The sequence below is a fragment of the Lepus europaeus genome, chromosome 15 (assembly GCF_033115175.1).
Source record: "Lepus europaeus isolate LE1 chromosome 15, mLepTim1.pri, whole genome shotgun sequence".
Classification (NCBI taxonomy): domain Eukaryota; kingdom Metazoa; phylum Chordata; class Mammalia; order Lagomorpha; family Leporidae; genus Lepus; species Lepus europaeus.
Window position 1 is genome coordinate 93266040 of NC_084841.1, and position 25119 is coordinate 93291158.

The following is a 25119-nucleotide window of genomic DNA, read 5'->3' on the forward strand; positions in this document are numbered from 1 at the left end:
CGTGTACTGAGTACACACAGGTGCTGACACAGCTCACCGTGTTCTGAGCACACACAGGTGCACACACAGCTCACCGTGCACTGAGCACACACAGGTGCACACACAGCTCACCGTGCACTGAGCACACACAGGTGCACACACAGCTCACCGTGCATTGAGCACACACAGGTGCACACACAGCTCACCATGCACTGAGCACACACAGGTGCACACACAGCTCACCGTGCACTGAGCACACACAGGTGCACACACAGCTCACCGTGTACTGAGTACACACAGGTGCTGACAGCTCACCGTGCACTGAGCACACACAGGTGCACACACAGCTCACCGTGCACTGAGCACACACAGGTGCACACACAGCTCACCGTGCACTGAGCACACACAGGTGCTGACACAGCTCACCGTGCACTGAGCACACACAGGTGCTGACACAGCTCACCGTGCACTGAGCACACACAGGTGCTGACACAGCTCACCGTGCACTGAGCACACAAGGGTGCTGACACAGCTCACCGTGCACTGAGCGCCTCCCAGAGTGCAAACAGAGCGGCCCCTGCCGGGGGCTCTGGAGTTTGATCCGCAGGCCACAAGTACTTTTGCTCCTCGGGCAGCTCTGTAGGGGCCTCTGGGGACGTCCCGGACAGAGTGGTCCCATTGAGCGAATGCTGCGGGGGGGCCACCTTGTCCTCTCCTGAAGGCAGGTCTGAGCCCCCCACGTGATGTTGGGGGTCCTCATGCATGGGCAGAAACCGACGACAGTCATGTTCCAGACGGGCCCCGGAGGCTTGGAGCTGTTGGATTTCTGTAGCTTGGAGACTCTGGGACACTAATGGCTCCCCTGTCAAACCCTGGTCGTAATTCAGATTTGAGTTGTTCTACTCCCGCGTCCACGGAGATAGGTTTTTAAGATGGGGGGTGTTTGGTGCAGCAGTAAGACGCTGCTCGGGTCGCCTGTGTCACTTATCCGAGGGCCTGCGTTCAAGTTCTGCTCTACTTCCGACTCAGCTTACTGCACATGTGCACATGCAGACCCCAGGAGGCAGCAGTGGCGGCTCAGGTCCCTGGGCCCCTGCCACTCACACGGGAGCTGGCACGTGGAAAGCCCCCTCTCCCCTCCGCCTTTCAGATAAGCAAGCTTACAGGTGCCCTCTAAGCTTGACCCGGCCACAGCGCTCCTGGGTTCTGCCGCACCCAGCTCCTCGGCAGGTGGGAGGCGCGGTCTCGGCCGCTGTGCCCTTGCCGTTCTCTGCCCAGCGAGCACGAGCTTCGAGTCCGTGCCAGGGTGTGACGCATTCAGAGCCCCGGGTATTAGCGCCCGGTCACCAGAGGCAGGCTGGGTCTGTGAGCCTGCGGGTCACCGCGGGGGTCTGCCCGGGATCCCGACCACCACAGAACCAGCAGCCTCCCTTGGGTTCCCTCGGGAGCAGGCGTCCCTGGCCTGTGGCCTGCTCAGTGTGCGCCTGCCTTGTTAGCACCTGTGGGCTCGCTGGTGCGCCTCTTGTCTCTCGTCCACTGCCGTCCCCCTCCCCAGCTCGCTCGTGGCAGGCGGCGTGGCGTCGGGCTGCTGGCCCTGCTGAGAGGCTGGCAGCATGGGGATCAGTGAGGGCCCCGCTCTTTTCTTTGTGGAGACCTCCCCCCTGCCCAGTGCTCCCATGACCCCTTCCTGGGCATCGTCCCCTGCCCCGGGACGTGGGAATGCCGAGCTGTGGGCAGAAAATGCTGGTGTCGCCATAGCAAGGGTGGGCCCGCCCGGGGGACTGTGTTGACTGTCAGATGAGCAGATGGCCCATGCCAGCCCCAGGGCTAAGGCCGTGGGCCATGGGCCAGTGTCCCTGGTGAGTCAGAGCCACCTGTGGACAGGCGGCAGCTGCCGGTGCCGGGAATTCGCAGAGCACCTCACCGCCTCGTACCCAAGGCTCGGTCCCCCTCCCCATTCTTTGTTATTTTTTTCTTAGATTTAATTATATTTGAAAGGGTTGCAGAGAAAGAGAACTCCCATCCATTGATCCACTCCTCAGATGGCTGCAGTAACCCAGGTTGGGCCAGGCTGAAGCAGGGAGCTAGATCGGAAGTGGAGCAGCTGGGACTGCACCTGGCGCTCACATGGGACGCAGCACGGCAAGGGGCAGCCTAGCCCGTGATGCCATATGCTGCCCCCTCCCCGCGTCCCCTCAGTTGGTGTGGCCGTCAGGCCCTCTGCACTCAGAGCTGCGACTTGAGGCCGTCGGGTCCCCATAAAGTGTGGCAGAGGCCAGCACCTGTGGCCTGTTTATGTCAGCGGCTGATGCTACAGACTGGAGGAGCTCAGGCGGAGCTGCCGCCGTGGATGGTCACGTGTGTGCCGGCCACTCTGCCACGTTGGCGGAATGAAGACCGTGGCCCAGGACCATCGCGAGTACCTGTTTAGGAAAAGAAGCGAGTGAGACGGGGACCCCGTTCCGTTTCCTTCCGTTCACCATCCAGAGTTCCAGCGGGACCGGAGGCAGCCGGCAGCCTCCGTCTCACGGTGGTGCTGGCGTCCAGCCTGTCTCTGCACACGGCGCAGATGTCAATGGCTCGTGTGTGTTGTGTTTGAGACACGGATCAGCACCCTGCCACTGTCAGTGCACCCGGTAACCCAGGGGGCTGTTTGGGCAGCAAGAAGGGAGCGTTTGTGTGCATTCGCGTGAGCAGGCGTGTGCACTTCACAGACCGTACGTGGTGGCACGCCGTGACCGTCACTCCTGGAGGCCTTCCGGACAGCCCGTGTGGATTCTGCGAGCGCTACATGCAGAACCATGTGATCCTCGTCAGGCACAGGTCCGGGGGCTGGTGCAGAGCCGTGTGGTCCCCGACAGGCACAGGTCCGGGGGCTGGTGCAGAGCCGTGTGGTCCCCGACAGGCACAGGACCGGGGGCTGGTGCAGAGCCGTGTGGTCCCTGACAGGCACAGGTCCGGGGGCTGGTGCAGAGCCGTGTGGTCCCTACAGGTACAGGTGTGGGGGCTGGTGCAGAGCCGTGTGGTCCCTGACAGGCACAGGTGCGGGGGCTGGTGCAGAGCCGTGTGGTCCCCGACAGGCACAGGACCGGGGGCTGGTGCAGAGCCATGTGGTCCCTGACAGGCACAGGTCCGGGGGCTGGTGCAGAGCCGTGTGGTCCCTACAGGTACAGGTATGGGGGCTGGTGCAGAGCCGTGTGGTCCCCGACAGGCACAGGTGCGGGGGCTGGTGCAGAGCCGTGTGGTCCCCGACAGGCACAGGTGCGGGGGCTGGTGCAGAGCCGTGTGGTCCCCGACAGGCACAGGTCCGGGGGCTGGTGCAGAGCCGTGTGGTCCCTGACAGGTACAGGTCCGGGGGCTGGTGCAGAGCCGTGTGGTCCCCGACAGGCACAGGACCGGGGGCTGGTGCAGAGCCGTGTGGTCCCCGACAGGCACAGGTCCGGGGGCTGGTGCAGAGCCGTGTGGTCCCTGACAGGCACAGGTGTGGGGGCTGGTGCAGAGCCGTGTGGTCCCTGACAGGCACAGGACCGGGGGCTGGTGCAGAGCCGTGTGGTCCCCGACAGGCACAGGTGCGGGGGCTGGTGCAGAGCCGTGTGGTCCCCGACAGGCACAGGACCGGGGGCTGGTGCAGAGCCGTGTGGTCCCCGACAGGCACAGGTCCGGGGGCTGGTGCAGAGCCGTGTGGTCCCTGACAGGCACAGGTGTGGGGGCTGGTGCAGAGCCGTGTGGTCCCTGACAGGCACAGGACCGGGGGCTGGTGCAGAGCCGTGTGGTCCTCGTCGGGCACCAGATATAGGGGCTCGTGCAGGCTGGCGCATCTTCCTCATTAGGCTTCTTCCTGTAGAAGCTGGGGGTGGCTTTAGGAGGCGGAGCTGGGCCACGCCCTCCCCCGCCCACATCCGCAGATGCCGGCGTGGGGTGACTTGTGTCGGGGACCCCTGGCCTGGCTCCCCACCCCGGCTGGCTGTGTGGAGGGGGGAAGCTCTGGGTTGCGGTGGTAGGGCTGCGAGGCAAAGACAGTGGGAAAGCCGACCGGTGAACACGCGTGTGCGGTGCACGGAGCACGTGTGGGGGCAGCGAGACGTACTATACGGTGTGGCCATGTGCCGAGCGTGGTGCAGTTCTCGCATCTCCCAGAGCTGAGAGTGGTGGTGACTTCCCAGCTGCCCGGGAGCTGGCCCAGGGTTGCCGTGGCCTGTTGGAGGTGGGACAGAAATTCGCCTCTTCCTGCACTGGGGCAGTACTGGTGCCTGCTGAGGGTGTCTGCCTCCTGGAGGTGCCTTGTAGGGGTCTCCTCACATGGCAGGGGGGGTGGGTGGCGGAGCCCCTGCCCCTTCACCTCCTCACCTCCCGGGGCCCAGCTCTGTGTGCGGTGGTCTTGAGGGAGTCCCCGCGGGAATCTGGGCGAGACCTTGTCATTCACCCCAGCAGGGCTGTGCCACTGCGTGGGGTCCCCACCCCTCCCGGGTCGCAGATCACAGCCACTTTGGAAGCACGGTGTGGATAAGTGGACACGTGGCTCTCATAGAGGCGGGACCCCAGGAGAGGCTCACTCACATGGCAGGTGCCTGTCTGCCCACACAAGGCCCTGTGGGAGGGAGACAGCCCACAGCAGGTGGTGGTGTCGTGGACAGCTGTAGTCACAGCTGTGATCTCATAGCACTTAGCAGGAATGAGGGGACAGTGGACACTGGGGTCAGCTCAGGACCCATGGCCTGACCAGAGGCTACGGCTGAGGCACCATGTGCCCAGGCGCCTGGCGCGTCTCCCCCGGGAGCCAGGACCCTGGGTTCTCACAGCTGTCCGACCTTTGGATGTTTGCTATTAATTTAGAAGTCTTGGATAGGTCACTTGAGGTCTCTGAGCCCCTGATTGGAACCTGGTGAGAAGCTGGAGAAACTGGGAGCAGGAAGGTGGGAGTGGGCAGCAGGAGGTGGGCCTCATGCTGTCGCCCCGTCCGGCCACGGCAGCCTCAGCCTGAGGGACCCCCACAGGCCTGGCTCAGAAGTGGGGTGTCCTCGGAGAGTGTTCCTGCAGCCTCAGGCCGCAGGGCAGGGGCAGAGGCTGCGTGGTGGCCTCCGCAGGTCCCCCGGGAGTTAGGGTTGAAGAAAATGCCCACGAGTCTCAGGGTGCCGGAGCCTCTGCTGCAGCCCTGAGCTCCCTCTGCTCCAGGGGAATTTGGATTCAGAAATGAGGCTTCCTCTTGGGTGGGGTAGAGGGAGCGTGAGCGAGGGAGCTGCTTTCTGCTGGTCTCCAGCATGGGGGCGCCCCTGTAGGTGCCGTGTGGCCTTGCCGGCCGAGGGAGTGCGGGAGGGTGCCGAGAAGTCCTGGTGCCGAGCTCTGGCTCCCTGCCTGCACCCTGCACCGGAGGCTGGGAAGCGATAAGATCTTTCTAACTGGGTAACGGGGGATGCACCTGCCGTCAGTGCCTGAGCATAGATCTCGCTCCTCATGAATAAACATCAGGTAGCAGGGACCAGGGTGTGTGTGTGCTAAGAAAGCCTCCCACTTCTGACCGTCCTGGACTAACTGGGCCCTGCAGGTCCGGGGCAGGAGCTGGCCAGAGGGGTTGCCATGGCCCCTGGGAGGAAGCTGGCTGGGGGTGGGATCTGGGGTCCGGTCCATGTGCACAGGGTCCTGGGGAGGAGGCGCTGGCGTCTAGGACCTGAGGGCAGAGCTGAGGCCCTGGCCTGCGGGGGCTGAGCTCCTGCGCTGGCCGCAGCAGGCGGTGCAGGGCCGAGGACGGTCATCACTCCAGGCCGTGAGGGAGGGGAGGCAGGCAGCATGGGAAATTCCACCAGGTGCCTTTTTTTTCATTGTTCATTTGAGACAGGGAACGAGGGAGAGAGCTGGCCCACTGATTCACTCAGAGTGCCTGCAGCGGCTGGGGCAGCGGAACTCCATCCAGGTCCCCCACGTGGGTGGCAGGGGACCAGCTGCTGAGTCATCGCCACGGCCTCCAGGGGCGCTGGAGGGGTCTTGACCAGAGGGCCGCTCAGCTGCCCCGCCCCCTCTCACCCATGCTCAGCTTTGATGGGAGCTCACAGGAGGCGAGGGTGTCCGGGTTCTGACGGGGCGGTGTCACACTTCTCGTTGTGCGCTGTGGCCTGGTCGTGCAGATGCGAGAGTGGTGGGTTGGAGACTGACCCGGTGCAGCCCAGCCCTGGGCGCGCGACTGTGGCCGAGAGTCCTGACACAGCAGCGCAGGCGTTGCCAGGAGAGGAGCCCGGGCGTCGCCACTGCCAGGTGGGAACCCTGAGAGAGACCGGAAGTGTCCAGCAGGCGGGCACAGGCGCCCTCTGGGGGAGAACAGAGCTGAGGGGCCGTGGCTCAGAGAGGTATGGGCACACCGTGGGTGGGAGGGGCCAGTAGCCCCTACAGCTCTGTGCAGCCCTGTTTTGCCAGAACCAGAGGCTTGGTCAGGAAGAGAAACCCTGAGGTCAGAGAGGACCCCACGGCTCCCTGTGCGATGGCCTCACTGCCACACAGGCGCGCAGCTGGCAGGGAAGCCGGTTCCTGGACGCCAGTCCTGTCCTCCCTGAGAGCCCCACCATGCACACCCCGGGACAGGCATGCAGCCGGCCCGTCCCCCACCAGCATCACCGCCTCCCGGGGCTTTCCCTCGGCTCTGCCCTCGGGCCCAGACTGAGCCTGGTATCACACAGATGGCCCCTGGCACTGCCCGTCTTCCTCTCTCAACCTCGGGGCAGGGCCTGGAGGCTCGCGGGAGGGGCAGCCCGTCGGCTCGGCTGGTCCTGGGGGTTATGGGAACCGGGTCAGCTGGGGATGGCTTGGCCGAGTTCTGTTCCTCCTCCCGGAGCAGAGCGTGCAGACTTGGGCACACAGCTCCCGGCCTTGCCCACGCCGGCAGGGAGAAGGGGAGCCGTGCTCTGTGCTCTTCCCGGGGAGTGGGGCCGGGGGTCCAGCCATGACAGCCTCCTCGCTGAGTGCCAGCTCCTGTTACTGGGGAGACCGATGCTCTGTCCAGCGACCCACGCGTGCCACGCCCCCCGCCCACCGCTGCGCCCACAGTGGCCCTGCTGCCCACTGTGCTTCACTCCCCCGTGTCTGTCGCCATCTTCCAGCGCAGTTTGCTCGTAGGGTTTAAGTTACCCTAGTGCCTGATGGGACAGTCGCAGTTGTTTAAGATCTGTGCAGTTAAGGCTTGACACACGGGGCTCCCCATTGTATCCTGACTCAGGGGTGCTCCCCAAATGGCCATGATGGTCAGGGCTGGCCAGGCCTAGGTCTCCCTCATGGGTGCGGGGGCCCAAGCACTTGGGTGGTGCTCCCCTGCTTTCCCAGGCCATTAGCAGGGAGCTGGATCGGAAGTGGGGCAGCCAGGACTCGAACTGGGGCTCATACGGGTGTCGCAGGCGGCGGCTTAGCCTGCTTGCCACTGTGTCGCTGGTCGTCTGCTGTTTAAATCTAATGTGATCTGACTTGTTAGAGACCTGCCTCGGAAGTGTCTCCTTACCTTTTAACAGCTTCCTGGCTTTCAGTCTCACATTTTTCTAAAATACTTTTCATTCTAGCAACGTCCTGTTCAGCTGTGAACCGGAGCGCCCTGGGCTGATTACAGCGGCTCAGCCCCAGGCGAACAGGACAGCGCCCCCTGCACTAGCGAGTTGTTTCCCTTTCTTGTGGCTTCTGGGAGCTTGCTCTGCAGGCAGACTTTGTCCGTGAGGAGCTGAAGGCGGGAGGCGGTGCTCGTGGAAGAGCCGCTGGGTCACAGGGCAGCCGTGATTCACGCCGGCTCTGTTAGAAACCCCCGCCTTGCACAAGCCCCTGACTCAGCCTGTCAGCGGATGGCGCTCCCTGGAATGCTCCGGCATTGCAAAGTCAGGGCCACTTTCCGGAATCCTCACTTCCCGCCCTGAGTCTCCCAGCTGGGGGCCCGGCGCCCTGGCCGCCCTGCGCCCCTGCTGCCTGTGGGGCTGCAGACAGCAGCCTGGGCCACTCTGCTCCGTGCGCTTCCGTGCCCTGCCTTGGCTGGACCCTGGGCTGTGCCTCCCGGTCAGTGTGGCGCCGGCGCCGGGAGCGGGGGCTGATTGTCCCTGTTGAGTGGCGGTGGTCGGTCTCTTGATGGCAGTCACAACCGCACAGTAGGGATTTGGGCACTGCACAGCCTTCCCGTTAGCTGCTGTGCGCATGGAGTCCGAGGTGAAATCACACCGTGGCTGCCCTGGAAGCGCAGTGGACCTGGCCCTTGGAGACCGGTCTCACAGACTGAGGGACAGGAGGCGGGCCCGGTGCTGAGTCCCTTGGAATTAAAGTGACCCCAGGTGGTGGGGGTGGCCTGTGCCACCCAGGGCAGCTGCCATCGTTCCTGTGCCCGTTTGGCCTTTCTCGGGGGGAAAGGTATATGTGTGCGCATGTGCGTGAGCGCGCGCGCGCATGAGATGCAGGTTCTGTGTAGAGCTTCCCCAAAGCCTGGCCTTTGGGATTGCTTCCTGGTTTCCACACAGAGCCGAGCTACAGACACAGGAACTGGGTGCGTTTGTTTCTCCGTCTCCAAGGAGCCTGCCCCGAGCTGACGCTGCGGGCGGGATGGGAGAGCCCGAGTGACTCACCGAGCACCGGCCGAGCGCGGTGCAGCGGCACTAGACAGGAGGCTCCCAGGACTCGGAGCTCAGCTCGCGGGCTTCCTCAGGTCAGCTGTGTGTGTGCTGCCGCTGGGTACCTGCCGAGGGCCAGTGCGTTGCTTCTCTAACCTGGTGGTGAGTGTCTCTGTCCTGATGGCCCCGGAAGGCGAAGGCCGCCCGGGTGCCTGGGATCTGGCGCTGGCGCCTCGGGGATGGCACAGAGTGGTTCTTAGGGTGCAGTCACCACAGCGTCCAGTGCTGGGCCTGGGTCAGCGGCAAGCCGGCGAGGATGGCTTTCCACTGCACCTGTCTTTAGGCCTTGTCCCCAGAGCCGGTGGCAGTGGTAATGTCTACCATTGAGTGTTACCATCACCGGAAGTCAGAGTTGGCGTGATTGTTCCCAGCAGCTGCTGGATGAGGTCTCCTGCTGTCTCCTGGACCACGGCTGGGGCGCCCATTGCCTTGTGGCACCCGTGGCCCGCTGATGGCTCCCAAACCCAGCACTGAGCTCTGCCTTCTGCGCCGGTGGCCGCCACTGCACAGGCTAGTGGAGCAGGCAGGAAGGGGCCAGCGACCCTCGTGGGACGGCCCCAGTGGGAGGCTCCGACCACTACCCCCACGGACTCGGCAATGGCGAGTGGTCCGAGCACACAGTTCCCCTCCTTTGCAGCTGGGCCGTGTGACCTGTCCCTCGGGACTCTGCCTCACCCCCCCCCCCCTTTCCCGAGGCATCGTCCTGGGAGTCCATGGGTCCTTGACTGTGGCCGCCCTCCTGTGCCGGGATCCTGCTCCCTGCGCTCCCGCTGTTTTCCATCCAGTTGTTTCCCTTCTGTTCTGGCCCTCCATCCCAGAGGGATTAAAACAAGGTGATTTCCTTGTCGGGAGTCACGGTGCTCAGGAGCCCACTGGTCCGGCTGCGGCCCGAGCCCCGGACCTCTGTCCCTGCTCCGTTCTGTCTCCCACAGCCCTGGCCATGACCGTTGCTGCCCCTCACCATGTGCTCCCTGTGCCAGGTTCACCATGTGGCACCTCGGGATCAGCACACAGGAGTGGGCGGCAGAGTCCCCACTTCAGCCAGGGAAACTGAGGCATGGGGAGGCCGGCCGCTGTAGGCAGGGACCCGGACTTGGTCTGAGTGCAGACCCTGGGTCTCGACCACTGCAGGTGGACAGCTCCCGGAGCAGAGCTGTTCTCGGCCGCACGTGCCCAAAGCCCTTTCACAGTGGACGCCGGGAGACCACCCCTGCTGGACGTGCCCAGTTCCCAGCAGCGAGTTCCCGCCCCCATGTGGGAGGTGCCACGGCTGAGACACCAGGAGCTGAGGACAGCTGCCACACGGTCATCCCCGCAGACACACGCAGCCTCAGCGACACGGTTTGAACCGTGCTTGCGGAATTCCTCAACAGAACTGCCTGTGCCTGTCTGCCAAGGCCAGCGCGTGCCGGGGTCGCCGGGGAGCACCCCCCCGCGTGTCCTCCCAGGCCCACCTGAGGCTGCACCCACAGAAACTCTGCAGTGGGGCATTTGGGGTCATGGCCTCACTTGGGTCCCCTGAGTGGGGTGCAGCTATGGGGCCCCCACAGAGCGCACGGATACCCCAGACAGTGCAGGGGGGTCGTGAGAGCGAGGCCGGGAGTGGTTCCCAGGGAGGCCGCGCCTCTGCGTCCTGTCGTGTCCTCAGCCCTGTGCCCTGCTGGAGCGGCTGGGCCCCTCCTGTTCTGCACCCCGTGGAATCATGGTGCTTGGTGCCAGCCGGGCCCCCGCAGCCCCACTCCCTGCTGGAGCAGCTGGGCCCCTCCTGTTCTGCACCCCGTGGAATCATGGCGCTCAGTGCCAGCCAGGCCCCCGCAGCCCCGGGCCCTGCTCTTCCTGCTTCTGCTTTCGAGAAGGGTGAGGTGAGCGAGATGGGGATTCTCGGTGCTGGGAGGATTGGCGAGGCCGTCGCGCGGCTGGAGGTAGCTTCTGCACCTGGAACACCGCCTTTGTCCTGCTGGGGTCTTCGGCCCTGGGCTGTGGCTGGGCCTGTGCACAGGGCACCGCCCACAGATGGCCGCCCACCTCCGTGACAGGGCATTGGGGCCCGGGCCTGGGAGCCAGCAGGGGCTGAGCTGGGCACGTGCTGTTGTGTGTGCTGTTCCTGTCACGTGGTGTGACTCCGCTGACCACCAAGGGAGCGTCTCCCCAGAAACTCCCCCGGCCTGTGCCATCACGGTCGTCATGGCGAGCAGATTGCTTATCCTAGTTGAGGGTTTTTTTGTTTGTTCTTTAGTTTCAACTTGTCCACAGTCTCACTGATGATAGCAAACACAACCAGGAGCCACTGGAATCAGCACCCGCCCCACAGCCTCCTCACTGGGAGTCCGGGGCTTCACACCTCATCCGAATCGCTTGGTTGGTTACAAGACATCTCGTTAGATCCATAACAAAAATACCCCTTGGGAGCACGTGCCCTGGGTGGATGCAGGTCAGCTCCCCACAGCTTGGGCCAGCGGACTGTCTCTGCTCGCCATGCCCGGCTGGTGGGAGGGGCTGTGCCAATGAGGCCCTGCGCCCTGGGTCACATGACTGAGGTCAAGGGTTAGGAGCCCCCTAAAGGGGTTTTCTGGGTCCCTCCTGAGCGCTAAGCCTGCAGTGACTTCATCCAGGCTGAGGTGCAGATAGCATGGCCTCTCCTGCCCGCTAGGACCCCCAGGGGAATCAGGGTGCAGGCAGGGGATGCCTGAGCCAGGGCCGCTCCGGGTACAGCTGGGACCCCAGGGGCATCAGGGGTCAGGCGGGGGATGCCTGAGCCGGGGCTGCTCCGGGTACAGCTGGGACCCCAGGGGCATCAGGGGTCAGGCGGGGGATGCCTGAGCCGGGGCCGCTCTGGGTACAGCTGGGACCCCAGGGGCATCAGGGGTCAGGCGGGGGATGCCTGAGCCGGGGCCGCTCCTGCCCGCTAGGACCCCCAGGGGAGTCAGGGTGCAGGCGGGGGATGCCTGAGCCAGGGCCTCTCCTGCCCACTAGGACCCCCAGGGCATCAGGGGTCAGGCGGGGGATGCCTGAGCCAGGGCCACTCCGGGTGCAGCTGGATCCGAGAGCACCCCTCCCTCCCTCCCCCAGCGTGCATGCCTGTAGAACGTGTGCCTCAGCCCATCGGTTGGTGAGTCAGAATTTAATCCCGCACATCAGGGAATTCCTCTGGTTAATGAATGAAACAGTTTAAACCTGAGCACGGTTCTGAATTCGGCGTTCTCATTAGGGAGAGTGGTGGCTTCCCCTCTGGCTGTGAAATCTTAGGGATGGTGGTCGTGAATGGGCGTGGACGCAGCTTACAGACCTGTGAGTCTCCTGTCCCATACGGGCGTGTGTTCCTCATCACGCCGTGCTGCACAGGGCGTCAGGGCGGCTCTCCGTCAGAAACCAAACTGCAAGGCGCTCGCTGGGGCCGGCCCCTGCGTGTTTGGCCCCTGGGCGGCTGTGTGTCCCAACATAAAGGCTGAGGCTGTTGAGGTCCTTCTCGGAGCACGTGGCTTTCGGAAGCGTGGGAAGTGGACACAGCAGAGGCGTGGCTTCAAGCCGAGCGTGGCAGGGAGTGGCCCTGGCCCTGCACAGCCAGCACCGGGGCAGCGCGGCATGAACGGGCTCGTTCGGTCGCCTCGGTGACGCTGCTGGGCGAGCCGGGGCCTCTGCTCTGCGTCGTTGCCCGTCCTTTCCTGGTTGCTCTGCGCTCTGTGGCCCCAGCGAGGCCACGGGGAAGGTGGTGGCCGTGGCGTCAGGGCCCGGGGTGAATCACGGCTGCTGCCGTGGCTTGGAGACTGGAGCTCTCCGGCAGGTCAGGAGCGGTTCCCAGATGATGAGCAACGTGTCGCCGCGATGTATTGCCGCACACCCGGTGCAGGCCGGGAGCTTTGGGATGCGCCGTCGCCGCTCTTTAACCACGCGGGTTTCCAGGTTCGCGTTTTGTCTGCCGCCGATGACAGAATGTGTGAGTGACACCCCAGCGTGTTGCTGGGAGAAGGGAGGTCCTTACACATGCAGTCAGCTTCCCTTCTCGGCGCTGAGTGCCCGCCCTGACGTGGAGGGCGTGGGGCGGGCGGGGTCCCTCTCATAGCCATGCACACGTGTGCAGACACCAGTTCTGAGGGAGCCCTGTGGGGAGGCGCACACGTTACACACAAGTGCAGACAGAGCTGCTGACGCTCAGGGTGGAGCTATAGAGACATACATGGGTACACACGTGTGCAGGTGGCCCCGCCACATGCCTCCCAGAGCGGTGCAATAGCGCTTACACAGTGTCCCCACAGAGGATCCGCACTGGACACGTGTGATCGGAACCTAAAGTAGCCTTCAGTTTGACGTCGCTGCCTGGGACCCAGGGTAGGGAATGGGCCTAAGGGACGTCCTGAGGACACAGACACATCCAGGCTGTCGTTGTGAGACCCCTGGCTTAGAACCTTCTAGAAGACAGCGTCAGGGAGTCAGGTGGGGCAGCTGAGGGTGCAGAGATGCTCTCCAGTAGGGGAAGCCCTGCGTGTGGACCGAGCTTCAGCTGTATGGGGAGATGGCCACTTCTGCTGGGGGGGTGAACCTGCCGTGGTTATGTAGGACAATGCCCTTACTGTTAGGAGGTATATGCTGTGGTCTTGAGGGGTCAAGTTCATTGTCGCATGGCCCAGAAACAAAATGTGTGCTGCAGATGGATAGATGGGAAAACGTTACCAAGTGCTCGTGTGCGCAGGGTTGTGGGGCGCTCACCCTCTGCTGCCGTCCACGGTCCTGAAAGCCGGAGCCCTGCTGGCTATGCAGGTGGCCCTGGCCACGTTCCAGCTGGCATGGCTGGGGGGAGTGGGAGGGTGCGGGCTCCTGGAAGCGCCTTGGACCCACGCCCTCACCCTTTCCTTCTGCCTGTCTGAGTGGACGAGGCCTTTGCTCTCGGGTCTCTGGCCGGCCAGCGGCCCAGTGTGGCCTCACGTCTTTCCTTGCCTTCTGATCTACAGCGGGAAGCTGCCAGGGTCAGATGCTGTGGCCTCGGCTCCTAGAATCTCTCAGTGGACACACGCCTGGCCCTGCCGCAGTGCCCGGCTCAGCCCTGTCTCCGCATGCATGCTCACACACAGGCACCCTGACAGTGCAGGGCCTGCGTCCCCAGCCAGCACCGTGTGCAAAAGCAGTGCCCAGGGAGTGTCTCAGCACATGGGTGCCACGGCTGAGCCAGCGCTCACAACGCCTTCAGCCCTTAGCGGACGGCCATTTGCAGAACCCAGGCCAGTTCCAACCGGGGCACACACTCACTGCCCTGGGTCTGGCACCTGAGAGAAGCAGGAGTCCTGGGCCTATGGTTGGGGACCCGGGCCGGTCCTGCGCCTGCGCAGGGCAGGGGGCCGGGCCAGTGGTCCTATGCCTGCACCTGGTGCAGGCCCACCCCCACTCACGCCCTCTGCTCTGTCCCCGCAGGTGAGGCCCGTGCATGCCGCCCGCTGCCCCGGCCGCGACTTGGGACGAGCGCCGCGGAGCCCTGAGCCCTGCCGGGAGCCCACCATGTGTCCTGTCATCGTCACCTGCCGCTCCATGCTCTGGACGCTCCTGAGCATCGTGGTGGCCTTCGCGGAGCTGATCGCTTTCATGAGTGCCGACTGGCTGATCGGGAAGGCGCGGAGCCGCGGCGGGGCGGAGCCACAAGGCCCGGGCGCCCTGGAGCGCCCGCACCCGACGCTGGGCCTGTATGCACGCTGCATCCGCAACCCGGGCGTGCAGCAGGTGCCGCGCGACATGCTGTGTGGGCCCTACGCCGAGAGCTTCGGCGAGATCGCCAGCGGCTTCTGGCAGGCCACGGCCATCTTCCTGGCCGCCGGCATCTTCGTGCTGTGCGCGGTGGCGCTGGTGTCGGTCTTCTCCATGTGCGTGCAGAGCGTCATGAAGAAGAGCATCTTCAACGTGTGCGGCCTGCTGCAGGGCATCGCAGGTAGGTGCCGGCCCGGCCCGCCGCCTCCCTCCCGGCCGGAGCCGCTCCGCTCTGGGCACCGGGGCTCCCGGCACCTGTTGCGGGAGCTCCTGGTTTTTGCTTTCCCGGTTAAGCTGTGGTTCCTGTCGTGCGCCCAGGGTACAAGCCAGGGAGGGCAGTGCCAGGCCCCTAGTGGGCAGCAGCCTGCCGGTGCTGCCGGTTCCCCGCCCCTGCCTGTGAGCTCTGGGCCAACAGGAGCGGCTGGGGAGGAATCGGCCCACGCTGGCTCTGTGCTCCCGCTGCCCTGGGGTACACTGGCTGCTGCCGTTTGCACCGGGTTCTCTGCGCGCAGATCGGAAATGAAGCACATTCTGCCTGCTGGGCGTTGCTCACCCAGGGCTTGTTGCAAACGGATGGAAAGCAGGGGCTCCTTCCGGGGAGGCAGAAGGAAGCCCTCGCCCTGGGCTTGCTGGCTTTTGCCCTGGGCCAGCACACGGCACTGTGCGTGGCAGACACGCTCAGTGCCACGTCGCACGACGTCTCGGGGTGGGGGGTAGACCCTGACTTCCACCGGGAGCCTTAGTCACGCCAGCTTTAGCAGGAGAAGGGGTGGCCACAGGTGAGCGGCTGCCGGGGCTGCGTGCAGGGAGGGTCGGCGCCGAGCCTGGTGTCCAGCCCGTGGTGCTCGGCTCCAGGCCACAGCGCCAGATAAGCCAAGCCTCCCGATGTCAGAGTGTCCTCTGTGAAGTCAGATGGGCTTCTGCTTCTGCAGTAAGACAGAGCCAGGACACGCGGCTGAACAGCCAGGCTGAGGGCCCCTGGGCCCAAGAGGCGCCTGGTGGCTTCATCTGCCCTCACCTGTGGCTCTGCACATCGGCTCTGTGTGCCTGGCCAGTGTGCCGTGCGGGTGAGACGTCTGCTCCGTCCTCTAGGGATGCTTAGCTTGGGCCGCGGCCCTGTGTCCATGGCTGGCAGGGCTCTGCTGGCCTCCGCCGGCCTCCGCCGGCCTCCCCCGGTGGGCTGTTTCCAGGCCGTGCTCAGTCCGGAGCCAGTGCCACGAAGGCGCTCCCTGGCGCTGTGATGAGGCCAGCGGGTCCGGCGTTGCTCTGTTGCCCGCCAGGGCCAGGTGTTGGCTTCTGCACGCGGCTCAGTGCATTGTGTAGGGGCCACTGCATGCCCTTCTGAGTTTTACCTACTGCCCTCCCGGGTTAGAAGGCCTAAGCAGGGTGACGGGCTGCAGGTGAGGGCGAGCCTGCGGTGACCCGGTCACCCGTGTGGGGCCGGAGTCTGGGCTTTCTCGAAGGGCTTTCAGCTGCCTCGTGTGCTCCTGCCGCGGCATCTCGGAGACTCCAGGGTCACTCAGGTGTCAGCTGGCCAGAGGCAGAGGCTGCTGGACGGACTGGCCGCCCTGCTCTCCAGGGAGCGCTGCCCCGAGGGCCAGCCCTGAAACCAGAGGCGTGGGCCCTCCGTCCCGGGGGAGGGCCACACTCCCAGGGCCGCCCACGGACACGGCGGCCGTGGCTGAGCTGCTGTCTGTCAGCCGAGCCCTGGCCTTGGCCGAGCACTTGCTGCAGCCGTGAGCGCCGCTCCTGCTGGTGCCCCGTCCCCTCTCGGTCTGACAAGGGAACAGTGACAGAGGCGGCTCTGGCCAGGCCACAGAGGGTTCTTCGTGACAAGGCTGGGGCCGGGCTGGTTTTTGTGTGGTGGGACTGAACGAGACGCGGCAAACTGTGAGCGTGTTCCTGTGCTGGACAGAACTCTCCAGGCCAGACGGGCCCCCGCTGTCGGTCAAGAAAACGCGTTGTTGATGTCTTGATACTCTGATTGTACACATCGCGTGTGAAAGAATGGAAACCCCAAAGCCAGGCTATGGAACAGACAAGCCAACAAAGCCGTGCTCGCAGCATCCGTAGTTAAGTTCACCTGAAGCAGGGTTGGCCTTCACGGCGAGATCTCACATGAAGCCTGGGCCGACGCCTCCCACACGTGGTGCAGCTGCCCCTAGAGTTCAGAACTGGCGGCCACAGACCGGCTCAGGCCTGCCCTGCCCCAAGTGCTGGCCCCCTCATCGTAAAGTGAGCACAGAGACCACGGCCAGGCCGCAGTCAGGCAGTGTGAACACAGGGCTGGCCCGGCGGCCCCGGTGAGGTCTGCCTGGTACTCGGGCATCGTGCTCAGCCCTCAGGAGCACAGTGCTGTGTTGGGCCCACGGCACAGGGCCCTCCCGGGTCCCTCCTGGCCGGCTGTCGGGCTGCTGGGTGCAGGCCCAGCCCCTCGCTCCTGTCTCCAGGGGAGGGTGTTCTCTCATCGGCGTTTGACAACCCCAGGTCACACGCCCTCTGGAGGCAGCATGGGGTCTACAGCGCGGGGGGCTTCTCAAACACCCCAGCGACGTCCCTCTAGGAGCAGCTGCACCACGTGCGGGAGGTGTCGGCCTGGTGAGAACGTGGCTGGGCCGTGGCCGGGGAGCAGGCACCCATGGGTTCACATCCTTCCGGGCCGCGTTAGGACAGCTGGGTTGCCGGCCAGCAGGGTGGTGCCAGGCCGGCTGAGGCTGTGACCGGGCTGTAATCCACCGTGAAACCATAGCATGCATGGACCCAGGTCTCCCGCGGGTTTTTGGAAACGCATGTAGGGCCCTCTCAGACGTCTGTGTGATCCTCAGTGCCTCACGTTTGGGACAGAAGCCACGGAAATGAGCTCAGGGTTTGGCTCCCGGGCGCTGGCTGGGCCCGGTCCCCGTGGGGTGCCTTGGGGTTGGCCAATGCGTGCGCTTCCCTCGCAGAGGGAGATAATGAAGGCGGGGGGGGGGGGGGTGTGCGGGCAGACGGGCTTGGGGTCGGCCCTGTGCACACTGTGTGTGCAGGGGCCGGGCCTGTGGACTCGGGGGTCTTCCCACCGCGCTTCCTCAGGGTCGGGAACAGGAGATGAGCTGCTCGCCCAGTACGCGAAGCGCAGGTTCCTACTGAGCTCATGGGAAGCGACATCGGGCTCAGATGGCAGGGGTGCGTCCCGACAGCGTCAGCATCACGCCTTCCAGAACTGCCCGGCAGCCATTGGCACAGGAGCGGGCGCGTAGCTGGGGCAGGTTTGCTGGCCCACACAGGGCAGCCGCGTCTCCCCGTGGGCTGTTGGTCCACACGACCCGAGGCACCGAGCCGCTCCTGGTCGGTGGCCACTGACTCAGTAACTGCCGGGCGCCTCCTCGGGGCCTGGCCGGGAGCCCTTCCTCCGACGGCTGTGCGAATGTCATCCGGAGAATTCCATGGATGCGGCCCGGCGGTCTCCCCCAGCCCCTGCAGAGTATCTTCCCTGCCAGTGTGACACCACGGGCGCGTTGTGCTCAAAAGTGGGGTACCCCTTAGGTTCCCCTGGGGACATGGGATGTGCATTAATACCAACTTTTTTATAAAACGGTTGCACCTGTCTGGCAGCCACCTCCTTCCCGCCCTCCTCCTCCTCCTCCACCTCCTCCTCCCCCTCCACCTCCCCCTCCTCCCCTTCTCCCCCAGAACACGTGTTGAAACAATGTGTTACTCCCGTGGACCACGTGCTCAGCAGATACTGGCTGCAGCCCACTCTTGGCGACACTGTGGCCAGTGAGCCCTCTGACCGAGCAGTTACCGAATGTCCAAGTGGGGCCTGGCCTAGCTTGCGTGGAAACTCTTGAACCTTGCACATGAGATGCAATGGAAACAAGTCTGGAGCTGGGTCCCAGGGAGCCGGAAGACTCGGGAGCCTCCTTAGCCCGTGGGGGGTCGTGTGTACAGCGAACAGGCGTCCGAGCACGGTGTCCCCGTCTAACCACAGGGACCTTCCACGCACACACGCATGCACACCCCACGCCCTTCACGAGGTCACAAGGGCCCTGCACCTGGCAGTAGCCGCGGCCTGGCGCGAGGGCGGTCATTCCATGCCAGGGTTTCTCCCGGTCCAGGGCGAACACAGTGCAGACAGCGCCGCGTGTGCAGTGGCTCCTGTATCCGCAGACTGCTCCCGTCACTCTGTGTTGAAATACTCCTGGAGCTGATGGTTATTTTCAGTGTGTTTCTGGCTGTGGTAGCTCGGGGGCGCATCGGGAAGCGTGAGCCCCACTGTTCTAGAACACACGCCCCTCGGGCTGCGGGCCGCCGTCTCAGGGACACCCCAGTCGTCGGCGAGAGCTTGCTGTGTACCTAGCAGGTGCTCGGGCACGGTTCCGACACCGGCATCAGTCTGTGCCTGCCCGGTGCGAATGTACGGTGCTTGGGAAAGAATAAGGACTCAGAACTGCGCAGCCTCCATTCGGACACGGTTCTGCCCTCCCAGGGAGTGAGGTCAGGCTTGATGGAACCGACATCCAGACACTTGGTGGGAGGAATCCGGAAGTGACCATCACTGGAAACTCTCGGTGGCCTTCAGAGACCTCCAACCAGAATAGTGATTGCCCAGGTGCAGACGAAGAGAAAGCCGAGGGCCCGGTTCCCGGCAGGACTCCCAGTGCTGCCCCTGCGTCGGTGCTGCAGCCAGGGGCCCACCTCGGCACCAGCAGGGCAGCAGGCTCCAGGCCACGGCCGGGCAGCCTCGGGCTGGCTCACACAGAGCCAGAGCCTTCCAGTCACAGGAAGCGCTCTTGCCACCGCCCTGGTGCCTGAAGTTGTGAGAGGCAGGTGCAGGGACTAGCAGGGGTCACTAAACCCACTGCCCACACAGGGCGTGGTGTCTGTGGACGGCATGGAGGTGGAGGCGGGATTCCACGTGGTCCCCAGGCACCCAGGTCTCAGCAGGGACTCGCTTTTAAGCTGACAGCGAGGCTTCGAGGCGCTCGCTGGTGCCGTGGGTTTCATGCCTGGTTTTAGATTTCGGCTCACACAGGTGCTCCCCGTGCTGAGCGAGCCTCACGCTGCCGGCCTGCTGGCTGGTTGTCTCTGCAGAAGTGGCCAGGTGCAGGCAGCGCAGAGCAGCGACACTTGGGAAAGGAGGCAGCGTTGCTCCCTGCGTGGAGGAGGAGTGTGGACGGATTTCTGGGTCCTGCTGCTCTGGTTCCTTAGCTGGGAGACGAACCTGCTCCGTGGGAGGTGCACAGCCTCCTGGCCGTCTCCCTCGGGGCGGCGCGTGTCTTCTACACGCCAGCTCCCCCAGGAGCAATGAAGCCACTTGCTGAGCACACGCCCGTCTCCCGCCTCGCCCGGCAGGCACTTTGGTGTTGTAGCCCCTGTGGATCCAGAGCAGAGCGGCCCCAGGCCTGCCACTCGTCAGCGGTGCCACCTTACTTAACCTTATCTGTTCAATGTAAGGTAATGGCACCGGCTTCACGGGCTGGCTGTAAGGACCGAGTGTATGTCAGGTGTGTCCATGGTGACCGTGGCCACTGTCGTAGGGGTCATCGGAGCATTCGCTCTGCAAACTCCAACTCCAAAGTGTCGGTGGGAAGGTAGAAAATCGGTGGGGGTGTCTGTGACCTCAACTCGCGTCATCTCTACTTGGAATCTGCCGTTTTTCCCATGGAAGATCTTTTTGGAAGTTTCTGGAAATAAGTAAAAACTAACCAGCAGTGCCACGTGGAGTGTGGAGCTGGGATGGAGCGGAGACACAGACGCCAGGGCGGGGAGCACGCACTCACCAGGCAGGAGTCCCTGTGGGCCGCGCAGGCCCGGAAGCAGTGCCCTCTGTCCCAGGCAGGTCATGTGACAAGACACCTGTTCTACTGTCATCGTTGTGCAAGTTTTCACATCATTGGCTCGCCGTTTCCACGTAGGTTTTAAGGTTCCTGCCCGTGACGTTCTCTGAGAACTGTGTCATGGTGAGTGGGTCGCTTCCCTCTCCCGTGGGGTGCAGCGGCCTTGCCCGTGACACGGCCCAGGTTCAGGCCCTGACCAAGGCGAGGGAGCATCTTGCAGAAGCAGGGGTGCGGCCTGGCCTTGGGACATCGTGGGAGAGAATGTCCCCCTGCAGACAGCTGGTAGGGACGGCCACGACGACCTGCAGCTTCAGCAAGGAACACTGGGGACAGACGGCCAGGGAAGTGAGGACGCACGTGAGGCCACGCACAGACACAGGCGAGGCCGTGCACAGCACAGTGTCCCGTGTCACCGTGCGCGGGCCCAGATGTGGGAACTGCTGGGAAGGAGCTGGCCCTCACCGCACAACAGCCCTGCCTCCCGGGCTCGGCGCTGGGGCTGCACAGTGGCTCTGACCCCTCCCGCCCTGCCTCCAGGTTTCTGCTTCCTCACATCACCCCATCTCCCCGTCCTCATAATCAACATCAGGTAAGCGCGTGCCGCGCCCACCACTGCTCCAGGCAGCCAGGACACACACACAGCACCGAGTTCCCTGTCCTCACCGCATGTAGACGCGAGCTGCTGGGCAGCCCGGGACAGATATGTAAAGTGTACAGGACGCGCAGGTGCTGGGCGTGATGGTCGAGTGGCCAGCAGAAGGCCGGCGTCCGCGGGAGGACAGGGGCTGCAGGGCAGTGTGGGAGGGAGTCGGGGGACTGGCTGAGGAGGGGAAGGAGTCAGCCGAGTTGGGGAGCAGGCACAGCAGGGGCGGGCGGGCAGGCGGCAGGCGGATTGCCATGGGGTCCAGGAGAAAGGAGTGCGATGGTGCTGGCCTGGCGGGGCAGGGACTGAACGCCCACCTGCGGGGAATGAGGCTGACGGTGAAGCACAGATCGGAAGTGGGAGGTGGCACTTGGGAGTTTGGAGGTCACACAGGCAGCCGATGTGCAAATCTCAGGTCCGAAACTCAGGAGACGGCAGCACGGGGCAGTGTTGAGACCACAGGACCAGACAGACAACGGGCATGAGGTTAGGGAAGGGGTCCCGAGATTGGCTGGGGGCTGGGAGGCTTAGGGAGAACAGCCGAGGGCCAGCAGGAGCCAGGCCTGAGAGGCTGCCCTCCCCACGGGGGCAGAGCCCTGGCAGGGTGGGTGCCCCTCCCCGCAGCTGATGGATGAAGCTGTCACCCCTAACAAGCTGGCAGTGCCAAGCTCTGGCCCAGAATGGGGTGGGATCCCAGAATCCACGCCCCTGCCTGGCATCGGTGAGATGGTTGCCTGGGTGATGGACCAAGGAGCGTGAGGGGAGGTGGCAACAGGGACACGTGAACTGAGCTTGTCCCCAAAGATGGACCCAGGGCTTAGCCGAGTCCACAGCCCAGACAAGCGGACAGGGGCCCGGGCAGGGAGTTCTTATTTCATTTTTTCGGAGAAGTGCTGGGGAGAATTAGCAGACATCAGATGGCTCCTGCTGTGTTCTCCAGTGAATGACTTCACTGTGTTAGAGCCGGAAGTAACCTGAGCTCTGGCCTTGGGACAAACCGGCAGCTCCGGCCGTGGTTACGACGAAACCGATGTGCCACCAGAGTTCCTGGAGATGGAGAACGCAGGGGCCTGGCGGTCGGTGTTGGGAACTGTGCCGGGAACTGGAGGCTCGGGAACAACCCAGCTCTGCTGCCCGCAGTGGGCTCAGCCCGGGAAATAGCTGGTAAACGCACCACGTGGCAGTGTGGCAGCGGGAGGGCGGCGGGAACAGGCGGCAGGGGCGACACGTGGGTGGGACGGGGATACTGCGGGTGGATGCGTGCCCGAAGGATGAGAGCAGCAACCCTCCGCCCCTGAACCACCACGGCCCTCGGCAGTGGCCGCCCTCTGCCCTGTGCTGTGGACGCCCGGACCCTGAGGCTGCCTCTAGAGTGCACCCTGGCGGCCGTGCCGAGGGTGGCGTCTCACCGGTACCTGTCCAAGGCGGCCAGCAGCCGAGCAGATGGCCTGTCCTCGATTTGCAGGCAGCACAAACAGCTGCCTTCTCTACAGATAGGCCCCCAGTCCCAGATGGGCTCAACAGTATCAGCTCATGAAACAGAATGAAAACCACTCGCTTCCTTTTTTTTTTTTTTTTCCTAAAGACTTTATTTGAAATCTGGAGATAGAGGGGCCAGTGCTGTGGTGTAGCAGGTTAGAGCCATGGCGGCAGTGCTGCCATCCCATATGGGCTCCGGTTCGAGTCCCAGGTGCTCCACTTCTGATCCAGCTCCCTGCTCATGCGCCAGGGAAAGCAGCAGAGGATGGCCCAAGTGCTTGGGCCCCCTGCACTGACATGGGAAACACGGAAGAAGCTCCTGGCTCTTGACTTCAGATTGGCCCAGCTCTGGCTACTGCAGCCATCTGGGGAGTGAACCAGCAGATGGAAGACCTCTCTCTGTGTGTCTCTCTGTAACTCTTTCAAATAAATAAAATAAATCTTAAAAAAAGTGGAGTTACAATCTTCCATCTACTGATTCACTCCCCAAATGGCCGCAACAGCTGGGCCAGGCCAGAGCCAGGAGCTTCCTCTGAGTCTCCCACGTGGGTGCAGAGGCCCAAGGACTTGGGCCATCTTCTGCTTTCCCAGGCCACAGCAGAGAGCTGGATTGGAAGAACAGCAGCTGGGACTGGAACCTGCACCCATATGGGATGGTGGCACTGCAGGCAGCGGCTTTACCCGCTACGTCACAGCGTTGGTCCCAGTCTAATAGACTTCTGGTGGAGTCTTTGAGCTTCTCTCTATGTAGAATCCTATCACTTGCAAGCAGGAATAACCTGACTTGTTCCTCAGGGTAGCCTTTCTCTTCCAGACTTCAGACACCATATTGAGTCAGAGTGCTGGCAGCGACCATCCTCGTCTGGTCTAGATCCTAGAGGAAATGCGTGCATCTCTTCCCCATTCAGGATAGCGCTGGCCGTGGACTTGTCGCCGGTGTCTTCACCACGTCGCGGCGTGTTCCTTCTCCTCCTCACGCACATTTTAGCCTGAGTGTGTACTCGGGTTCTCCAGGCTTCCCTGCATCTATTGAGACAACGCGTCAGCTCCCGCTGGTGCACGCCGCTTACTGCCTTTGTCTGCGGGCCCCTCCCCGGGCCACGGTGAAGGCCCGCGCGAGGTGCTGGGGGACTGAGCGTGCTGGTGTCTGGGTGGGAATCTTTGCATCCATGGCCGTCGGGATACGGGCCTGTCGTCTTCCGTCCTGTTGTCTCCTCCTCTGGTCTCGGTGTCACCCCAGGAGTGCGCGGGCTCCCTCATCTCCGCTGTACGGAACAGTTTACGCATTGGTGTGAGTGCGTCTTCCAAAGCTGAGTGGAACACAGCAGGAAGCCATCAGCCTTGGGCTTCCCTTTGCTGGGCAAATCTTTCTGCTGTGTGGTCTCATCACGCGTTGTTGCCCCCTTGGGTCTGTCACGTAGGCGTATGCGCACACTTCTGTCCGAACGCTGCTTCTCAGCCCACGGCTCCCGGGAGAGCCCGGAGCAGGCCGCTCGGCTCCCTCCTGGCCTGCAGGCCGTGCTGAGGAACCGCACTGGGGCCCTCAGAGCGGGGCTGCTTGTCCCTGCACTCTGCTTTTCAGAACCCATCTAGACCGAGTCGTAGGGAGGGTCTGTTCCGGCCAAGTCTACGTGGGGTCCTGTGGGCTTCGTGTCCTTGGCTGTCCTACTTCTCAAGAGTAGAAAGTTCCCAGCTGTGGCTTCTTTGAATAGGTTTTCTGTGACTTGTTCTTCCTAAAGATACTCCCAGTTCCGGTACTTGTTCACTAACTGGAACCATGGGTGTCAGCACCGGGGCGGGCGCAGAGGCTGGCCTGCTGATAGGCCGGGCATGGAGCCATCAGGACCTGCCCACTGTCGCGCTGACGTTGAGGACAGAGGCCTGTGCTTGCTCTGGGCCCCCCTCATCAGTGGGGATACAGGTGAAGGCAGGCCCTTGGCTGCCTGCTGACAGGAGGTGGGGCAGTGCCCGAGTGCTGGCAGCCACAGGGCCCTGCATGGACCGGTGGACGAGTGCCAGGCCCCTACAAGCCTGTGCGTGATGAAGGCCGACATCTGTCCACCCTAGGTGAGGCCAAGGCAGGTCTAGGGCCTCTGTTTGTGGACTTGGCCATGGGGACGGAAGTCTCCACACCTGCTGCTGGGGCAAAGCCCACGCCCACTCTGGTCTTCCTGCTCCTCCGTGGGCGGCCAAGGTGGAGGAGCTGGTGGTACAGGCAGGCCCTGGGCCCCCCAGGTCTCAGAGGTGCGCCGAGGCATGTGTGAGGGCGGAGGTGACATGGCCCGAGATGGCCCTGTCCCACTGCTGGGGCAGAACCAGGGGCCCCGTGTGGTGCTGGGGGTCACACGGCAGGTGTCGTGCAGGTTCCTGTGCTGTGTGCAGAGGTGGGAGGGGCTGGCGTGGGCTCCCCAGGCTGTGTGGGGCAGTGCCAGGGGAGAGGAGCCACGGGCCGGTGCTAGGTCTCCCTGTGGCCCTGTGCTGTGTGCAGAGGTGGGAGGGGCTGGCGCGGGCTCCCCAGGCTGTGTGGGGCAGTGCCGGGGGAGAGGAGCCACGGGCCCGGCGCCAGGTCTCCCAGTGGCCGGGCTGATTCGCGGTCTCGCGTGAGGGCTGGAGGCAGCGCTTCTAGGATCTGGGTGCGGGGTGACGCCGACAGGTCCGTGCTGCCTGCTTTCTTGACTGTGGTTTCTTCTCCCACTGAAGCCCGGCCCTGTGGTCTCTGGGCGACAGTCCCCGCGGAGTCCCCTCGGCCACTGTGCTGAATCCGTTTTCTTGCCTGACGGACGGCACGTTCTCTTCCTGCGGCTTGGCGCCCACCAGTCGTGTCTCTGCTCCCCACGGGCACGGGGGCTCA

The 25119-nt window shown here is 64.0% G+C and overlaps 1 protein-coding gene across 4 annotated transcripts in view; it reads left to right on the forward strand.

The window, feature by feature from the left end:
• The window catches only part of LHFPL2 (LHFPL tetraspan subfamily member 2), a 115705-nt gene that overhangs the window by 85227 nt on the left and 5359 nt on the right, over window positions 1-25119 (forward strand). For all 4 annotated transcript variants that reach the window (XM_062212527.1, XM_062212526.1, XM_062212528.1 and 1 more), the window contains one exon: window positions 14001-14508. In XM_062212527.1, the coding sequence (XP_062068511.1) occupies window positions 14085-14508 (424 nt within the window). In that variant the 5' untranslated portion in view covers window positions 14001-14084. The remainder of the gene's footprint in view (window positions 1-14000; window positions 14509-25119) is intronic.